This window comes from Xenopus tropicalis, chromosome 5 (genome assembly GCF_000004195.4).
Source record: "Xenopus tropicalis strain Nigerian chromosome 5, UCB_Xtro_10.0, whole genome shotgun sequence".
Lineage (NCBI taxonomy): Eukaryota > Metazoa > Chordata > Amphibia > Anura > Pipidae > Xenopus > Xenopus tropicalis.
The window spans coordinates 58,827,178-58,852,184 of NC_030681.2; the positions used below are offsets into that span (position 1 = coordinate 58,827,178).

The 25,007-nt window shown below is 39.2% G+C and overlaps 1 protein-coding gene across 7 annotated transcripts in view; it reads right to left on the bottom strand.

The window, feature by feature from the left end:
* map7 (microtubule associated protein 7) overlaps positions 1-25,007 on the bottom strand; it is a 105,500-nt gene that overhangs the window by 79,093 nt on the left and 1,400 nt on the right. For 4 of the 7 annotated variants that reach the window (XM_012963763.3, XM_004914651.4, XM_002936266.5 and 1 more), the window contains exon 2: positions 45-152. In XM_012963763.3, coding sequence (XP_012819217.1) covers positions 45-152 — 108 coding nt within the window. Of the gene's footprint in view, positions 1-44; positions 153-1,531; positions 1,551-14,856; positions 15,383-25,007 lie in introns of those variants that run through there. The other 3 variants (XM_031902147.1, XM_031902149.1, XM_031902148.1) reach the window with 3 other exon arrangements.

Below are 25,007 nucleotides of genomic sequence, written 5' to 3' on the forward strand. Positions count from 1 at the left end.
GAATATGGCATATAACTCTTGAACATAGCATTTATAAGACTAACCTGACTTAAAGGTAGCATGGTCTTTTCCAGGCTGCCCCTGCATGGCAGACAAAGGACAATTCAATACAACTTTCTTCTCATGTACTTTGCTCTGAGAATTAACATGACCTATAAAAAAACACATATATCAGACAATCATTTAGACATTATTTTAATTATGCTGTAAAAACAAAAAAGCTTAAAAAAGAAAGCTATAAAAAGTTAAAAAAGAAAGCTATAAACATTTACAAAATTAGGCTGAAATACTGGGCATCAATTATATAACTAGGGCTGCCAAATTTGCTGGTGGCTAAACCCTAACAAAGGGGGCGGAGCAGTGATGCAACACAATTGCCTGGAAGTTTAACATTTCAACATACCTTTCTCAAGGTTCTGACTTAGAGGGCAAAACACTGTTGGGCAGTAACCCCTTATTGCTACTGGTCTAATCACCTACTACAACCAATCTTCTGGTCACATGTTTAAAAACTTTTATTGGTTGCTATGGGTTAATGCATTTGAGCACAATATTTTTTTTAATTAATTTTATTATTTATTTAGCTAGTTTATTATTCACCCCTAGGTCCTTCTTCATTATGGATGTCCTGATATAGTCCCATTAAGGGTATAAGTGGCTTGGATATTTTTAGATAATAGGTGCATTACAAATGCAAATTAAAGGGGACCTGTCATTCTAAGAAATAATGCCAAATCTATCATGTTACTTGAGCAAAATAAACCATACACTATATAAATTATTAAAATAGTGTCTCCTTCAATCTTGGAATTTACAGTCACAGCAAGCAGGCAGAAGCTTGTTGTTAAGGCAAGCTTTGTATAACCTCAAGGATCTTTTGATTTCATAAGCTAGGTGAGATCTAAGTGCTGAATGGAGAGTGAAAGTAATTGTAAGTAAAAATCTATGCCTCGGGCATAAAGGCTTAAAGAGCAAGGAAAGGCTACTACTGTAGGCCTTAATATAGTGTAGAGCTCCCTTGCCCAAAGCAAATCGCCAAATTTATTTTTTAAAATAATGGTCACATCTCCCAAAAATTGGCTTGTAACTTAAGTGTATTTGCAGCCTGTCACGGCCGCCATCTTGGATTCCTGGATTCCCCCGCTCGCACCCGCCCCCCCCGTCGCGTAGGCTGTCATCAAAAAGTTTTGATAAACAATGCCTCCAAGAAATGTTCTTAGAAACAAACACCAGTTGGGTGCAAATTTATTATATTGTGTAAGTCAACATCACAAGCGATGTTGCCCACAGCAACCAATAAGCAATTCGATTTAAATAGTCACTTACAAGTTAGAAAACAAAAGTAAAGATCTGATTGGTTGCTATGGGCAACATAACTGGTGATGTTAGCTTACACATTATAATAAATCTGCTCCTTGGTGAAAAATTCAGCAGGCAGTTTAAGGGTTTAGCATACTGGAAGTCAAAGTGATCACACAGAGCAGTTTTATTTCCAAACTGTTCATGAACTTCTTCAGGCTCATTTACTTACACTTCTATGGGTTACTACAAATGTGCAGATTAGTTTTGTTCAGACAGCTGTAAGAAGAATATGGAAAGTTAAAATATGCTTGCCATTGGCTACTGCACTACTGCAAATGAGCCCATTAGTAAATAACCCAATAACACAATAGTTCTAAGATATCTGGTAACAAAGGCAAAAAGATGCAAAATAAATTAAATTTTTATCAAACTGCCAAAGTTTAATACGCTGCAGTATAAAACTCAAATCTGCAGCTTTATTTACTGTATAGTTTACAGGGGAGAAGTGACACCATGTGCAAATGCTCTGCGTGCATGGAATTTAAGGTGAAACTTCCAAAAATCGGGAGAATGCAGTAGGGTGACAAGAAATTGGGGGAGGGGGGCAAAAACAGGGAAGGCATATAGTACTAGTGGCAAATTTCTGCCTGAAAAAAAAATACAAAAAATTACATCAGCTGCCTACTGTCTAAAATAAACACTTCAGCTCAACAAAGAATGATAACCAGAATGGAGGCTGTGCGTACTGTAAAGCTAGCACAACCATAAAAGAAAAGGAGAACATCTGGAATCATTTTGTTTCCAAAACAAAAAAAAACAAAATGCAAAATATATTTTTTATATTTTGCCTAAGTCCAGCAACTGGATTAACATTCTTCATACTCTCACTTCGCAACATATTGAATAAACAAAGGAAAGATTCATGAAAGAAATGGTAGAGAATAACTCTACATCTGTAAGTATCAACAAAAAACAATGCTGTTGCCTGAATTCTAAAACATTTTGTTGTAGAGGTTTGTAATTCATAGCTGAAGGTTTCAGGAAAGTAATGCTCTGATGTCTAGTGATGCATACATAACATTTGGCAAAAAACTATTTTATGTTTGATGACTACTATAACATGCAATCCAGACAATATTTTGAAATTTATAGTGAATTAAAAAAACAAAACAAGACAACATGTCCATAACAGTTAATCGGCATAAGACATAACAGCAGTTTAAGGCACAATGAAGGACACACTGTGAAAGTAAAGTTGTCAACTACAGCCACAACAGGTATAGGGATTCTTAAATACCTTTGCAATGATCAGAAAGCAAAGTTGTTTGTTCATATTTCCAAAGCAAGCAAAATGGAGTGTGGCAGCATCAACAGATTAAAGAGGTGGGGAGGGTTAAGGAACTCCTCTGATCACCTTCACTAACACACTCTGTATGGCTGCACACATTTTTGAGCTGCTTATCTTAAGCCAAGCCCGATGCAGACTGGAAAGTGCTTCTGGCAGCTGCATACTCTGATGGCCTAGTTCCTTAAGAACTAACAGCAAGAGATACAGTACAATAATCATCTGAAATATTTGTTTGATAATGCCAAGATCACAGCTTATCTCAAAATCACATTATTTAGAACTAGAAAGGTAAGTTTTAGAACAAACTTCATATTGGTTTGAAAAACGTGAAGTCACTGAATGAAATCTGATTTGTTGTTGGCTCTGCCCACTTTTTTAACCTTAGACCACAGTTATATAGTAAAAACCACTGTGCAAAGTTGGGGACCCTGCTTTTAATAGTGTCTGAATGGCAGCAATTTTAATTTCCCCACTGAAAGTCAATGAGTGACATCTGATTGGCGGTTAGTGGCTTCACCCACCTTTTGTAACCCTTAGGGACCCTAGGATTAATAGTTAAAGAACGGCAGCAGTTTAAATTCAAACCAATTAAAGTCAATAGGTAAATTGTGATTGGTGGTTGGTGGGTGTGACCACTCGAAGTCACCCAGTGACAAACAGTGGGCACCCTGGCATAAACAGTGTAAGAATGGGAACATTTTACATTTAAACCAATAAAATTCAATGGATGAAATCTGATTGGCTGCTATTGGCCCAAACCACTTTTCTTATTTTAATTTACAATGAAAGAAATGTGATTGGATTTTGGTGGCACTGCCCACTTTTTCTAACCTTGAGTACGTAGTCACCCATTGACTGACTGCAAAGTTTGGGAACCCTGGCATCAATCCAATAAAATTCCATAGGTGAAATCTGATCGGCTGTGGGTGGCTCCGCCCACTTTTCAAAATGGAAACTGCAGTCTCCTAGTGACCAACTGTGAAAAGTTTGGGGACCCTGGTGTTAATACTGTGAGAAAGGCAGCAGATTGGATTTCCCCATTGAAAGTCAATAGGTAAAATCTGATTGGCTGTTGGTGGCTCCCCACTTTTTCCAACCTTGAACCGCAGTGTGCCATACTCTGCCTGCCCTATGCAGCCTGTGTGTGCCATACTCTGCCCTATCCTGCCTGTGTGTGCCATACTCTGCCAGCCCTATGCTGCCTGTGTGCCATATTCTTCCTGCCCTACGCTGCCAGTGGGAGGTGAACCTGGCAGGGGTTTGTTCTGGGAGTTTGTTAGCAGTTGGAAATAGCCATTAAATGGTTCCTAAGGTATGCAATTATGTACTGGGGGTTTCTGTGCTATCCGCAGGGGAGGAGGAGACATATGGATTTAAAGGTGTGTCTTAATATGACATAATATCATTCTTTCACATATGAATAATGGTTGATATCCCCACGGTAAGGACCAAGCATTTGGATTTTGCTGTGCTACCACCATTGTGATAACATGTGGTCAAAACTGGCATCCATTAGCAGCCCTCCACCATGTACGCTAGAGAAATTCTGGTCCTCGGCACCACAGAAGTTGGACAGCACTGGCATATGGGATACAGTGCAAATGCAAAAAAAAAGACATAAGCCTCCATGTTTTTTGACATTTTGCTCACTGAACCATGAGTGACCTTATTATAAAGCCTCCTTTTATGTGTTTCATAATTACATATAGTTACATAAGGTTGAAAAAAGACCAGAGTCCATTAAGTTCAACCCTTCCAAGTAAACCCAGTAAACACAAACCTATACTGATCTAATACTAACTCTAGATATTAGTATCACAATAGCCTTGAATACAATGCTTGTTCAAGAACTCATCCGAGCCCCTCTTAAAGGACATGTCAATCCAAAAATATTTTTTTGCCTAATAAAAGAAAACATAATTCTAAGCAACTTTCCAATATCAATTTATTAAAAATAAGTGTAATGTAAGTGTAATTGCTATTGAAAGCAGCATTTGCTGAACAATGTTGCAAGTGCCAGGCTCCTCCAGCAAGACAAATCTGTAAAATCTGCTGGCTTGTGTTACATTGTTTCAAACACCAGTGCCATTAGGACAGAGAATAGAAACGACAGGCAGACACTGCTTTTAATAACAGTTACATATACATATAACTAAAAAACCATTACAAATATGTAATGAATGTACCGTATATACTCGTGTATAATACAAATCCGAATATAAGCTGAGGTAGTGAAGAGAAAAACTAGGCTTATACTTGAGTACATACAGTATATTGCAAAGATGCTTAGAAATACGTTTTCTTTTATTAGGCAAAAAATTATTTTTGGGGTTGACATGTCCTTTAAAGGCATTAACAGAATCTGGCATCACAACATCAGTCAGAAGGGCATTCCACAACCTAACTGTCCTCCCCATAAAAAAACCCCACCTACACTGCTTCAAATGAAAGTTCTGTTCCTCTAATCTAAAGGGGTGGCTTCTGGTGTGCGGATTGTTTTAATGGGAAAAAACATCGCCTATCTGTCTATAATCCCCTCTAATGTACTTGAACAGAGAGAACAACCCCAACCTTGACAGTCTAACCTCATAGTTTAAATCTTCTGTCCCCTTTACCAGTTTAGTTGCACGTCTCTACACCCTTTCCAGTTCATTAATATCCTTCTTAAGGACTGGAGTCCAAAACTGCACTGTATATTTAAGGTAAGGCCTTACCAGAGACCTATAAAGAGGCAAAATTATGTTTTTATCCCTTGACAAGACAAGACAGCACTTTATTTGCTTTGGTAGCCACAGAATGACACTGCCTGGAATTAAACAACTTGTTATCTACAAAAATCCCCAGATCCTTTTCAAGTAAGGATACCCTCACACACAACCATTTAGTGTATAACTCAAGTTTATATTACTTTCTACCAAAGCTTAGCTTTGCACTTGTCAACACTGAACCTCATTTTCCATTTTGCTGCCCAGTTTCCAATTTTGTCAAATCGCTCTGCAAAGTGCCTGCATCCTGCATTGAACTTATAGTTTTGAACAATTTAGTATCGCCAGCAAAAATAGAAACAGTACATTATATGCCCACCTCCAGGTCATTAATAAACAAGTTAAAAAACAAAGGACCAAGGACTGACCCCGACTTACTCTACTAACCACACTGGCCCATTTACCACCACTCTTTGTAATACAGTGGCTTGCAGTGGCCCCCTTAAACTTTTCCACATTTTGTCACATAACAGCCACAAACATGAATCAATTTTATTGGAATTCCACGTGAAAGACCAATACAAAGTGGTGTACACGTGAGAAGTGGAACGAAAATCATACATGATTCCAAACATTTTTTTACAAATAAATAACTGCAAAGTGGGGTGTGCGTAATTATTCAGTCCCCTGAGTCAATACTTTGTAGAACCACCTTTTGCTGCAATTACAGCTGCCAGTCTTTTAGGGTATGTCTCTAACAGCTTTGCACATCTAGAGACTGAAATCCTTGCCCATTCTTCTTTGCAAAACAGCTCCAGCTCAGTCAGATTAGATGGACAGCGTTTGTGAACAGCAGTTTTCAGATCTTGCCACAGATTGTCGATTGGATTTAGATCTGGACTCTGACTGGGCCATTCTAACACATGGATATGTTTTGTTTTAAACCATTCCATTGTTGCCCTGGCTTTATGTTTAGGGTCGTTGTCCTGCTGGAAGGTGAACCTCCGCCCCAGTCTCAAGTCTTTCGCAGACTCCAAGAGGTTTTCTTCCAAGATTGCCCTGTATTTGGCTCCATCCATCTTCCCATCAACTCTGACCAGCTTCCCTGTCCCTGCTGAAGAGAAGCACCCCCAGAGCATGATGCTGCCACCACCATATTTGACAGTGGGGATGGTGTGTTCAGAGTGATGTGCAGTGTTAGTTTTCCGCCACACATAGCGTTTTGCATTTTGGCCAAAAAGTTCCATTTTGGTCTCATCTGACCAGAGCACCTTCTTCCACATGTTTGCTGTGTCCCCCACATAGCTTGTGGCAAACTGCAAACGGGACTTCTTATGGTTTTCTGTTAACAATGGCTTTCATCTTGCCACTCTTCCATAAAGGCCAACTTTGTGCAGTGCACGACTAATAGTTGTCCTATGGACAGATTCCCCCACCTGAACTGTAGATCTCTGCAGCTCGTCCAGAGTCACCATGGGCCTCTTGGCTGCATTTCTGATCAGCGCTCTCCTTGTTCGGCCTGTGAGTTTAGGTGGACGGCCTTGTCTTGGTAGGTTTACAGTTGTGCCATACTCCTTCCATTTCTGAATGATCGCTTGAACTGTGCTCCGTGGGATGTTCAAGGCTTTGGAAATCTTTTTGTAGCCTAAGCCTGCTTTAAATTTCTCAATAACTTTATCCCTGACCTGTCTGGTGTGTTCTTTGGACTTCATGGTGTTGTTGCTCCCAATATTCTCTTAGACAACCTCTGAGGCCGTCACAGAGTAGCTGTATTTGTACTGACATTAGATTACACACAGGTGCACTCTATTTAGTCATTAGAACTCATCAGGCAATGTCTATGGGCAACTGACTGCACTCAGACCAAAGGGGGCTGAATAATTATGCACACCCCACTTTGCAGTTATTTATTTGTAAAAAATGTTTGGAATCATGTATGATTTTCATTCCACTTCTCACGTGTACACCACTTTTTATTGGTCTTTCACGTGGAATTCCAATAAAATTGATTCATGTTCCAAAATGTGGAAAAGTTCAAGGGGGCCGAATACTTTTGCAAGCCACTGTGTATCCTTCACCCAGTTTTCTATGCAATTACAGATATATTACACATAAAATCATGCTGGCACAAAGGTATAGGATTGTGATTTGCAATGTATTCAAGTACTAATGACGTCCAATTAACAGGTCTATATTTCTGAATAATGGCACCAGATTAGCAATTTGCCAGTCTCTTGGCACCATGCCAGACCTCAATAAATCCTGAAAAATTAAGTGAAGAGGTTTGGCAATCACAGCGCTAAGCACATTTAATACCCTGGGATAAATAGCATGGTCCTGGATGTTTGTTTACCTTTATGTCATAAGTATGTCATGAGTATGATTAGAATATAGCTAGATAGCAATATAATGAATGTACATGGGATGGAATTTAAGGATATTAATCAGTTGGACATCAATTATTCCACTGTCCAAAGATTTAAAATAACTGCCAAATTGCCAAGGTCAGGCTGCCCTAGCAAGAAGTTTTTTTGAACCCCCTAAATTATCAGGTTAACGAGTTTACAATTACATAGGGTTGAAAAAAGACCAGATTCCATCAAGTTCAACCCAAGTAAACCCATCACACAACCTATACTTACCAATCTATACTATCACATACATAAACTATATACCTGTATACAACCATTAATACTAACTGTAGATATTAGTATCACAATAGCCTTGGATACCATGCTTGTTCAAGAACTCATCCAAGCCCCTCTTAGGGCTGTGACAGACAGGGCCCGCGACAATCTCCCCGAAATGCCATCCCACTGGCTAGAATGTAAATCGCCGGTGGGATGGCATACGTGCCACCGTGATTGAAGTTTCCTCTCAAGGCAACTTCTGCGATTTTGGGAAATCGCGGCGCCGCATATGCTATCCCTCCGGCGATTTACATTCAAGCCGGTGGGATGGCATATCAGGGAGATTAGTCGCCCGCGACAAGGGAGATTTGACACGCAGCGACTAATCTCCCCATCTGCCATGGCCATAAAGGCATTAACTTTAAAAACTTTTTGGGATAAGTTTTAGCCTCTGATGCAATGCGCTCCTCATTTTCTATCTTTGCCTTTCAGATAGCTGTTTTTCAACACTTGCAGATACAAATCTTAATTCAACAGCCACATACAGGTGTAACAAAAGAGTGTATAAAAGAGATTTCCTCCATATCAGTGACACATCAATTTCAGCAATATTACAGACCTCTGCACATGAAAAGTTGTGCGTGTACAGGCATAGATTCCTGTATGTTGGATTTACAGACACCCATGTCTCTCTGAGCTCTTCTGTAGACTGACAAGCCAGGCTTTCAGGCTTCTTAATTAAAGGAACAGTAACACCAAAAAATGAAAGTGTATAAAAGTAACTAAAATATAATGTGCTGCTGCCCTGCACTGGTAAAAGTTGTGTGTTTACTTCAGAAAGTCTACTATAATTTATATAAATAAGCTGCTATGTAGCCATGGAGGCAGCCATTCAAAGGGGAAAAGGCACAGGCACATAGCAGATAACAGATAAAACACAATTGTATTCTACAGAACTTATCTGTTATCTGCTATGTAACCTGTGCCTTTTCTCCTTTTTTTCAGCTTGAATGGCTGCCCCCGTGGCTACACAGCAGCTTATTATATAAATTATAGTAGTGTTACTGTAGCAAACACACCAGTTTTACCAGTGCAGGGCAACAGTGCATTATATTTTTATTACTTTAAAACTCTTTCATTTTTTGGTGTTACTGTTCCTTTAACCAGCTGAGTCTAATCAGGCCCACCTGGTCAGTCTGTAACACTTAAGCCGTCCATACATGCGTGGATAATATCATACGAACCCTTGTTTCGTACAATATTCGGTGCGTGTATGGCGGCTTGAAGAGAGACCGATATCGCAAAAGGCTGCAGATATTGCTGACTCCGCCCAAGCGATATCTACGTTCAGGGCTAAATCGGCAGGTAGAATTTCTATTGTTTCTACCTCTATATCTGACAATTCAGCACGAAAGATCAAAATTGCTACGTGTTTGGCCTCCTTTACTCTGCTATAGCCAGTCTGTGTATTCTTAAGAAATGGTTGTACACATATATGAAAGCCAATCGATAATAAAATAAAGAGTGACTACAATGCTATTGCAGAAACGGTAACACAAATTACTGTTCCTACAACATTTATTTATAAGTTACACAAAAGGCAAATTGCAGTTTTATGGAAATGTGTAAGCGGATGTCCTAAAGTTATTGTTTAACTACAACTCCGACATTACCTGCCAGGTCGCTTGGCATGTATGTTTCCAATTGCTGGGCCTTTATGCTAAATAACTTGATTGCTGCTGCTCAAAAAAGCAAGTAATATGTGGCTCCTTTCATGTTTTTCTTATAAATAACCAAGCAATAAAGTTCTAGGTGTTTGTTAGTGACTCAGGTGAGTGAGGCGGAAAATGTCAGAAAATGTAAGGGTAAATTGGGTAGATTTTTTAGACCTTCTTTAAAGTCTTTTTCAGATAGGATAGGAAGGAGAGGCAGGTGAGGGTTGAACTTTAGATGTCATTCCCACTACTCTCTGCTCAGAACACAAGCTGCCTGTCAGAACTGAGCCAAGGTAAGCAGATTCCCATTCCCATTCATGATAGTTTCAACTACTAATTACTACTGAAATCCAAGTAGCCTCAGAGATGGTGAGGGGTCCTTCCTGACTCCCAAAAGGACAATAGGACCTGTCCCCGGATCAATTTTGTTCTAGAGTTCATTTCGGTAAACTGGTATTTTCTAAATTTCTAACTTTCACCACCACAATCAGGGTCGAATGGGGTGTCTGGGGCACACTGGGGCTGCCACCCCAAGGGCCCCCACCCCAGTCGTGTACCCCGTTTCTACCTGCTGTGGGGCTAATACGCCCACAGGCAAGCACGCAAGTACATTGTTGTACCCACCCCCGAGTGTGCATACACTCACATCAAGTTCATTCTATTTGTATCAAAGGGTTTTTATCTATATCATTTGGCTGAAACTGTGGCAATCAATGCAGTGGCTAAATAGAAGAATACAAACATCTGAAAGGAGCTCTGAAAACTTGTGGGTACCCAGACTGGGCCTTTATGGAAACTAAATCAAAGACAAACAAAAAGACCCAACCAACCCACAGGGGGGCGGGACATAGCAGGCAAAGCAACATAGTCATCCATTATGTTGCTGGAACACCAGAAAAACAAATATTGCATTCCTGTGTTTTTCAAACCATTGTGATTGTGATGGAACCATTGTGATTGGATGTCTGTGTCACTACCCTCAAGGGTTTAAATGCCTACCACACATTTTAATTGAAGAAGCCACTCAGATAAATGGTGAAACATTTTCAAGATAACTCAGAAAAGTCCAGACACATTGTTAAAGGAAGTTAACTTGAGCTTGGCTTGGAAAAGAAATCTGCAGGTAGACATATTTATAAAATCACATATACTGTACATTTCTTGAAAATGTTAAAAAGATGGTCTTATGGATTATAATAAAAAGTTATTTATTTTGAATACTTTTTATTAGTATGATGCTGTATCATACCATGAGGTTGTATTTTAACCCTTTCCCTGCCAAGCATGTAGCTCCTACGTGCTGGCATAAAAAACGTTAGGTGCCAAGCACGTGGGAGCTATGTTTTCTTTATCTTGCGCTTGTTCTCTGCGCTCGGCGCTTAATCCGAGTGCAGAGAATGAGTGCAAGGTAAAGAACCCCCTAGGCAATGAGCAGAGGGGGGTAACTAGTGGCCCCTGGGGCGCGATCGAAAAACATTTTTGCAACTAACTTGTTTGCCTTATTTGGAAGTTACTGAATATTTTGCTTCTAATAGATATTGTCATATATGTAAGGTTATAAAAGCACATACTCTTTCTGTATTACTCTGAAGCCTCTCGTATCACATACTGTTGCCTCGGTTGGTGTGCTATAGAGACTTCTTCCACAAGACTTGTATTTTGTCTGACTAATAAACTGACTTTCTGAGAGAACCTTGTCTCAGATTCTTGTTTGCAACATGGCATGTTGGGTTCAGAAAAATACCAACAACTTTGTATATAATCACCCTCAAAAATGGTTTCTGTTAGATAAAGATTTATGCCTATAATTCAATTTTTCATTCAAATCAAGAAACTCAACATTACTTTCAGTACAAAGTCCAGTACTGTTTTCACCACAAGGGCAAAAACAGAAATGTGGTTCTTAGTACAGTACGCCCAACAAAGCACAAATTATGTGAATGTACAATCCCACTTTAACCTTTTAGGAGTAGCACCAGTGTGTTACTAGTTCCTGCAAGGACAGGGATACCCACCCAACATTTTTTTAACCACATTCAATTGTTAAAAGAGTTAAGGAACAACACAAGAATGAAAAATGTTCCTGGGGGTGCCAAATAAGGGCTATGATTGAATATTTGGGAGGCGCTATGTGGACTAGCAGTCTACTAGATCATCTGTTTGGCAGTACTTATGGTACTTAGGCACTTTTCTTCATGAGTTCAGAGGAGGATATCATCACATGGCTGTAAGCTAAAAGCCGGAGGTCCCCACAGCGCAAGCCAAAGGGACGCTTGACCATCACAGTGCTCCAGTGGGCTTCACAACTCTAGTGGATAGGGTGAATGATTATGTTGTTTTGCTGTTAACCTTTACCTCTTCTCCTCAACCAACTAGTATAGGGCACAGGGCTACACCTGTAGGGATGCAGTCCACTTTATACATAGGGGAAAATGCTGGGTTGCCATATTTCACAATGTTAAGACTGTCAGAGGCCTTGGCAGTGCCTGGTATTCCAATTTTTAAGCATTACAATTCCTGTATTGTACTCCTGCAGAAGATGCACCTAGATGGTAGCAAACTCCTAGCCCTTAAGAAACGATGGGTGGCTGCCGCTTATCATGCCCTTACTCCGCCTACTCAAAAGGTATATCAATTTTGACCATCAGAAGCTGCTCCTTTGGCTTGAAACATCTGATATCAGACCCTGTGGGCAGATTTATAATCATTCATGCCTAGGTAATTGGGTCACTGCTTACTATTGTCAATACTTATGTGTGTCCACTATTTTCAGACACAGTTTTATATACTATAATGAACAAGCTCACTAGCATCTGACTGCCCCCTCTTTTTCATGGGTAATTTTAATTCAGTACTGGATGAATCTATGGATAGACTCCCTGTACCAGCCCGCTCTGATTTACCTTAGCAACCAGGCAGTGGTTTGCGTAAGAGACTGCAATATGAATAGGAGAGGCCCTGAATACAGAAATACATTATTAAAAGCAACAATAACAATATAATATAGTTTTTTTGGCTGCTGGGGTCAGTGACCCCCATTTGAAAGCTGCAAAGAGTTAGAAGGCAGCAAGGCTCACAACCCACTGCTCACTAAACCTATCTCAAAGTTCTATGTGACTGATCCTAGCCAACTCACCCTTCCAAAGGTGGTCTGAGGGTTTCCCAGACATCACTGCAGATGACTTGATTGATGTAATAGATTCTCAATTACATTTTTAAATCTTGCTACCTTCCCACTGTTCCGCTGGTCAGCTGTTGAGAGGGGGGTGATATCACTCCAACTTGCAAAAGAGCCGGCAAATTTAAATTCACACTCCCATCATCCTTGCATAAGCTGTTAAAAAACCCAGATCATCATCCTGCAGCTGTTCTCTTTCTCTCTCTCTTTCCATGAACTATGTGTCCTAGCTAGGCCTTGCTCAGAGAGCAAGTGGCTCCTCTCAAGATTGTCAATCGATCTTATTGCAATTTATTTCTCTAGATCTAAGCTGGCCAAGCGTTACGTAAACAACTTTGCATGTTTAAATTGCTGAACCTTTTGCTAAGCTCCCAAGGTGATCTTAAAAACTGTAAGGGGCACCCAATGCTCACTTTACTGAAAAGGATAATCTTTCACCTTCCGAATGTGCAAATATCATTCAGGACTTTTCTGATGTTGTGTTAACAGCAGAAGTGTTTAGAACCTAAGCTTTCTGGGGTACCATGAGTCTTGAAAAAGTCTACAAGTTTCTTTTCTGGTAACACAAGAAGATGAAAAGTGTTTTTCTTTCCTGTATGAACAACTAAAACAGATTGCAAAGTCTGAATGTGACAAGCTGGATAAGAAAAGTCATACCATTTTTTCACAATGCTACTGATAAGTGCTCCTGCCCCTGTGGTAAGCTGCATAGATCTTTGTTGGTAGGATGTCCCAAGCATTTTACATAATAGATCCCATATCTGAATAATGTATTCCTTTCTATATAAGTGTTTTATATGCATTTAACATAACATACTGTTACCCTGCACTTGTAAAAACTGCTTTAGAAACGCTGCTACAGTTTATAAAAATGAGCTGCTGTGTAGCCATGAGGGAAGCCATTCAAGCTAAAGTAGACCACTAAAGTAGACCAAAAGGCAGAGCATACATAGCAGATCAAATGCCACTAATGGCTCTTTACTAAGGATAAAACTTCTCTTATATTTAATAGGTTTAACATTTTTTTATGTAAATGTAAAAAAAAAATATTTGAACTTCTTAATGTTACTTGTCCTTTAAAATATATAAAGCAGGTTATCAACTGTTATTCAGGCCTAAAGTAAATTATGAACATTATCCAATACATCATATATTGTAGCACTACAATTCACAACATCCCTACAATAGTTACTGCATAGTTATGTATGTTCTGCAGCAGCATTTAGACTTTCATATAGTTGATATATTCTATACATACATGCTATCAGGTTTGACTGTTTAAATCTTTATTTACAAAGATTTCAGTTACACATTAGGCACTCATTTGCTAGCTCATACTACTTTTGCATCTACATAAGCTAGCAACCAAACTGCTGTTCTAGAAATCACATTTGACTGTCTATTTTTCTCCATCCCTGAGGCCTATTTCTGCTTCATTCTATATCCCTGGACGTGCTAAACAACATCAAAACAGTTTTCTTCTGAAGTTCTCCACAATTAATCAAAAAGATTGTTCTTGTATGGTTGGATGAATCAGTATATCCAATGTAATCATTTTTCAAAAACAGAATCGATATTTTGATAATAAACACACATTCAAACATTTAAGAACACAATTTTAAAAGGCTGCAGCAACTGCCAAAATGAATCTTAAGGCTAATAAATATCAGTTGAAATACATGACATGCCTGACAGATGCATACTCAGAATTGTTCTCCTATTACTAGAGTAAAATCCATACAATGTACAAACTTGAATACACAAAGGGTTAAAAGGCAGTGTAGTAGGCCTTACATATTCTTTTGGATATTTACAAAAACACATTTTTAGATTGATATAAAATATAAGACACATGAAGCTTGTGTGGTAGATTAGTAGATGGACTAAGGTATATGCTCTGCCTCCCACCAGCAGCATACCAGTGATCAATTACACCAATGAGTTATCAAGCAAAATGCCAGTCACACTCACTGCTTACCTTTTACCTTCTTCCTGCGTCTACCCCTCTGCAGCTCTTCCTCCTCATTAATGGTAAATAGAACAGGTGGTGTTGGACGACCTACAGTCTTCTTTAACCTTTCCTGTCGGATTGCACTGGGCATGTTGTTTTTCACTCTATTTTTTCCCATTGGTTTTAAAAGAATCAGCATGTATCATTCTTTGATTCCAAAGATTCCAAATTAGAACCAGTCATCAGAGCATCCTGCTCATCTATGCATCTCTCAGAGGTCATCCATACGTAAAAGCAAAAATTAGCAAGAGATAGCAAGCAATATAAGCATTCATTTGCTTAAGGATGAAACTGCTTGCTGCATTCCCTCTCAAACTGAAGGGCAGAACACAGTCAGACGCTCTATGCAGCACTTTTTCCAACCTTCTATCGGATACACAACACAATAAAATATTCAGCAGAGAGCAGAGGGAAAAAATATGATACGTCGGTGTTCACAGTTGCCCTGACAACATTGACATTCTCTAATCAAAAAGAAAACTGCATATTGCTGCCTCTGCTTAGCTGACGCATGCTGGAATGCCTTTTAGAAAGTGTGCTTCCCAGAAGCATTACTGTGTATAGATCGTGCTAGCCTACCACAGTAGGGGGAGTGTTGGTGGAAAAAGATGTGCTTGCATAATAGAGCTAAGCATACAGGAGCCTGAACTGCTTGGAGCTAGTGCTTTAAAGGGGTAGTTTACCTTAATTTTAACTTTTAGTATGATGATGCAAAAAGCAATATTCGAAGAAAAAATGCAATTAGGTCACTTTTAAAATACATGTTTTTGTGTTTTAGGATTTTCAATGTATGAAAATATAATAGGAACATAATTAATAAAACATACAAATCAAATAACAAAGACTAAATAAAGTTATTTAGAATGGGTTCTTTTTTTATAACTTACTAACAGTTAAAGTGCAGATTTTCAACATGCATCTTATTTTAGGAAAATGATACATAGTATCAGGGGCAAAAAATTAGTAGTGTAAGTAATTTCAATTTTGCGACAAAATACAGTTAGGTCCATAAATATTTGTACAGAGACAGCTTTTTGCTAATTTTAATTCTGTACATTACCACAATGAATTTTAAATGAAACAACTCAGATGCAGTAGAATTGCAGACTTTAAGCTTTAATTCAGTGGGGTGAACAAAACGACTGCATAAAAATGTGAGGCCACTAAAGCATTTTTGTTAACACAATCCCTTCATTTTAGGGGCTCAAAAGTAATTGGACAAATTAAATAACTGGGAATAAAATGTTCATTTCTAATACTTCGTTAAAAACCCTTTGCTGGCAATGACAGCCTGAATTCTTGAACTCATGGACACCACCAGATGCTGGGTTTCCTCCTTATTTATGCTCTGCCTTTACTGCAGCGGCTTTCAGTTGCTGTTTGTTTGTGGGCCTTTCTGTTCGAAGTTTAGTCTTCAACAAGTGAAATGCATGCTCAATTGGGTTAAGATCAGGTGACTGATTTGGCCATTCAAGAATTTTCCACTTCTTTGCTTTGGGTTGCTTTGGCTGTGTGTTTTGGGTCATTGTCCATCTGTATCATGAAATGCTGCCCAATCAATTTGACTGCATTTAGCTGGATTTGAGCAGACTGTATGTATCTGAACATCTCAGAATTCATTTGGCTGCTTCTGTCCTGCGTCACATCATTAATAAACACTAGTGTTCCACTGCCACTGGCAGCCATGCACGCCCAAGCCATCACACTGCCTCCACTGTGTTGTTCCACGCCTTCTCCATCTTGCCATCATTCTGGTATAGGTTTATCTTGGTTTCATCTGTCCAAAGAATGTTTTTCCAGAACTGTGCCGGCTTTTTCAGATGTTCTTAGCAAAGTCCAATCTAGCCTTTCTATTCCTGAGGCTTATGAGCGGCTTGCACTTTGCAGTGCACCCTGTGTATTTACTTTCATGCAGTCTTCTCTTTATGGTAGACTTGGATATTGATTCACATACCCCATGGAGAGTGTTGTTCACTTGGTTGGTGGTTGTGAAGGGGTTTCTCTTCACCATGGAAATGATTCTACGATCACCCACCACTGTTGTTTTCCGTGGTTGTCCAGGTCTTTTTGCGTTGCCGTGTTCACCAATGCTTCCTTTCTTTTTCAAGATGTACCAAATTGTAGATTTTGCCACTCCTAATAGTGTAGCAATTTCTCTGATTTTTTTTTCTGTTTTTGCAGCTTAAGGATGGCTTCTTTCACGTGCATGGAGAGCTCTTTTGACCGCATGTTGTCTGTTCACAGTAAAGTCTCCCACATGCAAGCACCACACCTCAAATCAACTCCAGGCCTTTTATCTGCTTAATTGATAATGACATAACTTGCCAACACCTGCCCAATTACTTTTGAGCCCTTGAAATGAAGGAAAAATGCTTTAGTGGCCTCACATTTTTATGCAATCGTTTTGTTCACCCGACTGAATTAAAGCTGAATGTCTGCACTTCAACAGCATCTGAGTTGTTTCATTTAAAATTTATTGTGGTAATGTATAGAACAAAAATGAGAAAAAAAGTTGTCTCTGTCCAAATATTTATGGCCCTAACTGTATATGGTTCTAAATACTTATAAAAGGTATTTTGAGGGAAGAGTTAGTCTAGAAGCTGAATAGAAGCTCTGCCAATGCCACTGCACTCATCAGCACTGTCAAGTGACCACTTCTGAATTAAGCTATTGCTAGGTGAATTAAGTTAGAAAGAATTGAGATGCTTTTTCTTTGAATAAAAAATTACATTGTTTTAACTGCAACACTTACTGATCGACTGGTCCAGTTTTTCTAGTGCCAGCCTATTGTTCTCAATTTGAAGCATTTATTCACACAGACCTAATAGCATTTGGCTGGAACATGGCATCACCACTGACTGGACCAAGTAGTGTGGTTTAGTAGGTAACTAAAGATACATTCAGAGACAGGGTGAAAGCAGGGTGATGAACTTTTCTTACTGAAAGGGTCATTAGTTTGAATTTTATTCCAAAACAATAGTGAAAGCCAGTGCAGGGCCTGGAATTGCACAGCAAAGGAGTAGAGGTGTATTATAAACTGGAAAGGTGACATTTTCTGTAATAGTTAATGCAAAATATGATCAGAGAGTGAATAAGAATTTTGCTGGCATCATGGGTGATAAATAATATATTTTGGAAATATCCCTGTGAAAGTGAAAAGTAACATGATTTTAAAATTGATTGTTGTAAAAGTAAGGGCAGAATCAAGGATAACACCAAGGCACCCGGCCTGGCGAAATGGGACAGTAATAATGGTGATAGACACTTCAAGGGTATTATGGGTGTTGCATGGGGGAAGAGAACCATTTCTGTCTTTGACTGGTTTAATTTCAGGTAATGTTGGGATATCCAAGAAGAGAGAGCTGAAAAGTAAGTGAGAGTTTAGTTGAGAGACTAGGTTGGGTTCAGGACAGAAAGATTTGAGGTACATAAACATAGAGATGATCATCTGAAAACCATATGAAATGATTAGTTGACCACAGAAAGAAGTACAGTATTGGGAGAAAATAAGAGGCCTACAACAGAGCTATGAATAGGGCCATGAGGCAGTGAGTGTCCAGTTACCATTGGTGGCAAAATGCTACCTCTAGTAAGTTTAAGAGCCAAATTTCTGTTTTAAAGAAATGGTGCAACAGCACTATCTTCACTAACAATGTGGCGCTCATTTGACCCGCTCCAACTCCAAAATAGTAAATGCGGAGACGGGGGCAGCAGGCTCAGAAATGCCCCAGGCCTTTAGGAACTACAAAGAGAGAGGAAAAAAGACAACACTTTCTTGTAGAAGAAAACCAAGTGTCACAAAGGCAAAGAGAATGGAGGGACTGGAGGGAAAGGGTGATCAGCGGTGTCAAAAGCTGTTGAGAGATTTAAGAGTGTTGATCTGTACTTATAGGCTCTTTCCCCAAGTTACACATTTGACTTGCAAGTTTGCCTGAGTGGGAGTTTCTGGATTCTCAGGCAAACTTGCAAGCTTAGAACCTGGCAGCACTTGAGAAGCTTAGAACCAGGCAAGCCAAAGGTGGCAGAACACACCTGGACTTGAATCCAGTTATTCCCCTGGGTGACAAGGACTCCATTTTATTTACACACAAATAATATGTATTTAAAAAAAAATTACAATCACAAAGTATGAAATGACTTCCACTTTCCCTTTTGGGCATACTTTATATCCGGCACAAGTAGCTTTGGTGTCCAAGACACATGCCTCTGCCAAACCCTTGTTTCATCCCCATCCTGGATAATACTGTGATAACTTTACAAAGGTGAACTTTGCATCAGTATAAAACAACTCCAGTTGTAGAACCCAGTAATGTACAAAACACGTCCGAAAGTTTATCAGATTTCAAATCTAACCTGGAGAAAGAAAGCAATAGAAAAATAAAATAAAAAACTGCTAGAACCCAGACCTAGATTGAGGAACAAACACTGAGTAAGACAACAACCTGACCATCTTGCATCCCTATGGTGAGAGGAGGACATCATCTGACAGACACTAGGGCCAGTTCCCAGCATTCAACAAAAAATTAAAAATGGCATATCAGAATTATGAACTGTTAAAAAATGCACCTAATATGCTTTGAGTAGAAGAACTCTGAGACCATTGCAGAGAGCCAGGTCCCCCTATATACTAGTATCTAAAAATAAAATAAAATGGAGAAACAGCCTGTCACCCAAAAAAATAGATGTGGAAATACTGAGCAAGTAAATACCAGAACTTTCCATGTGTGGAACAAAGTAAAATTAAAATTTTACTTTGACAGGGACCACTTCTGGGTTAGTTGCATATGACTTAGGTTTAAATGGAAGCATTAGCGCTTCCATTTAAACTCACATATGGAGCAGTGAGGAGAGGTCCCCATTTCTTCGTATGTGAGCAAAATTGCTGTGCGGCATGCCACCCCTACATTTGTGCACCCTAGGCCCGGTCTTTTGCGGCCTTGAAACAGCTCCGGGCAGAAAAAATATGGCATCTTGGAGAAAGTGCCCAAGCATACATAGACCTGTAGAGACAGAGGAGCAAAAAAAAAGGCCAATATTATTACCAGATTACCAGTGTAACAATGCATAATAAATTATTGATTTTTAAAAAGGGTCACAAAAGGACAAGGAAGGATGTTACTGGTGATCTAATCTACCTCAAAAGGACCAAACATGGATTAGCTTCAGTATTCGTGCTTGCAATGGTCAAGAAATAACACAACAATGGGTAAAAAGTATGAATGCCCCTTTAAAGGGGCAGTTAATCTTTCTGATATTTTTTATTGTTATAGGATGGCTTATCCTTGACAACTTTTCATCTCATCATTTTTTAATTTTGCCCTTTGCCTCCAGCATTTAAATGTGGGTCACTGTTGCCACCTGCTAAGATAAAAAATGTAACTGGAAGGCTACAATTTTGTTACTTATTACTTTAACTTTTCATACAGGCCCTCTCCTACTGTACTGAATATTGCATGCATCTGCCCATATGTAAAACATTGTTTCATCTAAATAAACCAATTTCATAAAAATATACTTCTTTAGTGAATATCCTAAAAAACTGCTTTTTTGTGTGCTAAGGCTCATCACCTGGCTGCTGCACACAAACTGCTAGGTCACATCAATCAATGCATAGAATTCTCTCTTTAATTCCTATACTTCATGTTATAGTTACAGCTGCATTATTTTGTGTTATCTCTGAGGAAGCACACAGACCCCAGGACAAGGAAAGGCTAGTAAAGAGTTAATCTCAAGCTTCAGGCATACCTTCAGTTGTCTCAATAGTGCCCTTAAGTCTCCCCATATTTCACCTGTTCAGAAGATCAGAAGCCAAACAGGAAGAAAAAACACTGAGCCGTGTAAAGAAAGTTCCCACAATGCCTTACTCCTGCACAGACATCCAGACCAAGTGAACATGCTCAGTTAGTAAGACTATGAGTCAGATCAACATTCCTAAGGGGGGGGGGGGGGGGGGGTGAGTTCTTAGCATTCTTGAGGGGGGGGCAGAAAAGAGCAGAGAACAGAAAGCTGTGTGTCTGTGGCACAGGAATTACAGACACAACAAATCTTTTGACAGATAAGTCAGTGCAGCGTTTCTGTGAGTGCTTATGGCTGTATTTACATAGACCTTTCTGATAAAGCTTACTTAGTTTTTACCTTCCTTCTCCTTAAAGGTAAAAGATGAAAAAGGGCAATATGTACTGATATACAGTGGTGTGAAAAACTATTTGCCCCCTTCCTGATTTCTTATTCTTTTGCATGTTTGTCACACAAAATGTTTCTGATCATCAAACACATTTAACTATTAGTCAAAGATAACACAAGTAAACACAAAATGCAGTTTTTAAATGAGGGTTTTTATTATTTAGGGAGAAAAAAAATCCAAACCTACATGGCCCTGTGTGAAAAAGTAATTGCCCCCTGAACCTAATAACTGGTTGGGCCACCCTTAGCAGCAATAACTGCAATCAAGCATTTGCGATAACTTGCAACGAGTCTTTTACAGCGCTCTGGAGGAATTTTGGCCCACTCAGCTTTGCAGAATTGTTGTAATTCAGCTTTATTTGAGGGTTTTCTAGCATGAACCGCCTTTTTAAGGTCATGCCACAACATCTCAATAGGATTCAGGTCAGGACTTTGACTAGGCCACTCCAAAGTCTTCATTTTGTTTTTCTTCAGCCATTCAGAGGTGGATTTGCTAGTGTGTTTTGGGTCATTGTCCTGCTGCAGCACCCAAGATCGCTTCAGCTTGAGTTGACGAACAGATGGCCGGACATTCTTCTTCAGGATTTTTTGGTAGACAGTAGAATTCATGGTTCCATCTATCACAGCAAGCCTTCCAGGTCCTGAAGCAGCAAAACAACCCCAGACCATCACACTACTGCCACCATATTTTACTGTTGGTATGATGTTCTTTTTCTGAAATGCTGTGTTACTTTTACGCCAGATGTAACAGGACACGCACCTTCCAAAAAGTTCAACTTTTGTCTCGTCGGTCCACAAGGTATTTTCCCAAAAGTCTTGGCAATCATTGAGATGTTTTTTTAGCAAAATTGAGACGAGCCATAATGTTCTTTTTGCTTAAAAGTGGTTTGCGCCTTGGAAATCTGCCATGCAGGCCGTTTTTGCCCAGTCTCTTTCTTATGGTGGAGTCGTGAACACTGACCTTAATTGAGGCAAGTGAGGCCTGCAGTTCTTTAGATGTTGTCCTGGGGTCTTTTGTGGCCTCTCGGATGAGTTGTCTCTGCGCTCTTGGGGTAATTTTGGTCGGCCGGCCACTCCTGGGAAGGTTCACCACTGTTCCATGTTTTTGCCATTTGTGGATAATGGCTCTCACTGTGGTTCGCTGGAGTCCCAAAGCTTTAGAAATGGCTTTATAACCTTTACCAGACTTATAGATCACAATTACTTTTGTTCTCATTTGTTTTTGAATTTCTTTGGATCTTGGCATGATGTCTAGCTTTTGAGGTGCTTTTGGTCTACTTCTCTGTGTCAGGTAGCTCCTATTTAAGTGATTTCTTGATTGAAACAGGTGTGGCAGTAATCAGGCCTGGGGGTGACTACAGAAATTGATATTGAAATTGAAAATTTAAATTGATAAACCACAGTTAAGTTATTTTTTAACAAGGGGGCAATCACTTTTTCACACAGGGCCATGTAGATTTGGAGTTTTTTTTCTCCCTTAATAACGTAAACCTTCATTTAAAAACTGCATTTTGTGTTCAATTATGTTATCTTTGACTAATAGTTAACGGTTTTTGATGAGCAGAAACATTTAAGTGTGACAAACATGCAAAAGAATAAGAAATCAGGAAGGGGGCAAATAGTTTTTCACACCACTGTACATATGCCAATATGGTAAGATTCTTTAATAGATCTCCCCCACCAGGGACAGCATTTTACACTTTGCTTCTGTTTCGGCAGTTGTAGTACATCATGTAAGGATATAATATGGAGTGAGCATGTATCCCTAATATATATAATGCTAATATGTTGCTAAATGTGTAAATACTATATTTTACCCGTGTGTAAGCTGGGATGGATGCATTTTGGCTGACGCCATGGCCATATCAAAATGGCTCAGGATTTCAGACAAACAGGTAATAAATTACTGGGTTCCTTGGAAGGACCCTCCCCCAATAGCAGTATGGGACTTAAGGTCAGAGACCAATGCCCCAAGGCCGATAGTTGGTGCTTCTTAGATACCCTGTCAGCAGACACAAAAGTTGGCTTGTTCAGGCTCAGGAGCAACGATGATCGATTAAAATTGTGTATCACTTTTTAGATTCACAAATGGGTGAGGAGGGAGATCCTACCTCCTGTCCAGTAGAACCAAAAATAATAGCGGTGAGGAGGAAGCCAGGTGGTCTCCTAGGTAAGGACTAATTTTGATTGTCTTTGGTATAGGTTCTACCTCCTGGCTGGGAGGGGCAATACTGCCCATGCATACTAACATGGAAGGGAAGTAGAAGAAAAATGTAAGTTTCTGTTAGTGTTCCATTAACAATCATTCAACAAACATTGGTTGTGGATTACTAGACTCTGGTTGTGGATAACTTGCTCTGTGCTACCCAACAGGTAATACTTATATATTATGTTTAAAACTTATATGTTTAATAGCTTATATGCATAGACATTGTTTTGCTGCCACCAAGTGACCAAATTTATACAGCAAGATGTTTATTTTCTTGACTTTAAAGCCCCTATTCCCCTTTCTTATATGTGACATTAGTTCCTTCCATCCTCCTTTTCTTCTTCCTGCTTTCCATGTGTGAGGGGCAACTCCAGAGTTTAAGAAGGGAAATATTCCTTTTGACCCCCAGCATTTACACATCTTCTCCAAAATTTGTTCACCCACCCCAAATAAAGAACCTTTGTGGATTCCGTGTCGGGGTTGTGGTGGTGGGTTCTGCTATCTCACAAAGATTGCCCACAGTGGTTGTACCAAGCTCCATACAGGCCCAGGGATTGAGGTCTTAGGGCATTATGCTGACATTTAACTAAATTAATTCAATGTATACATCATTTGTCAAGAGAATATATCTGCAGAAAACAAGGGTAAAACCAATGTTCACTCTAATTTATTTTAGGTCATTTGCACAAAATAATCTTCTGTCCAACTTTTCAGGATAAGTGTACAAATATGTGCACACGGATACTCATATACATTTTAAAAAATTCCACTTGTTACTTTTTTTCCCCGCATACACAGAATAGGCATACCATTGTTTAAGACTATGTTTAAGGAGAACAAACCTTAAACATTCTTGCTATTAGTAACAGTTGTACAGGGAAATATTAATGCTGGTATAGTTTAATGGTATCTCTCTGTACCGGCTATGAGCAAGCAAAGGGGCTGTTCCTGCAGAATTGGGCTTAGTATAGGGAAATAACTGTCCTGGTATGGTTTTATGGTAATCTGTTACCTTGATTGGTAAACTACGGGAAGACTAATGATTGCCCATAGTAAAGTATACATAATTTAGTAAAAATACAAAGCTAGTATGGAAAAACACTAAGCTGCACACAACGTATTCTTTTCAATACCAAAACATGTACAAAAGGGTAAGCAAATAGATAAATAAAACAACTTTTCACAAAGGTGTACCTAGTTAAAAGTATTAAAGGGATGCTTCAATTTAAAACTTAATACGTTATAGAAAGGCCAATTTTAAGCAATTTTTCAAATTAGTCTTGACCTTGCCATCTTCTAACTCTTTGCAGCTTTCAAATGGGGGTCACTGGCCCCTGAGCCAAAAAACTATTGCTCTGTGAAGCTACAGTTTAATTGTTACTTTATATTACTTATTTTTCTATTCAGGTCCTCTCCTATTCATATATCAGCCTTTCATTCAAACCACACCCTGGTTGCTAAGTATTTTGGATCCTAGCAACAAAATAGCGGCCAATACTCCAGGCTGGAGAGCTGCAGAACAAAAGCTGAAATAATTAAAAAATTACAAATAATAAAAAATGAAGACCAATTGGAAATTGTCTCAAAATACTACTATCTACTCATGCTAAACGTTAACTCAAAGGTTGACAGCTCCTTTATGGCAGTTCTGATGGATCTATAAGAATATAAATAGACTGAAGCACTGAAACTCTAGTACCTGGTTACATTGCTAGAGTTCTGGATT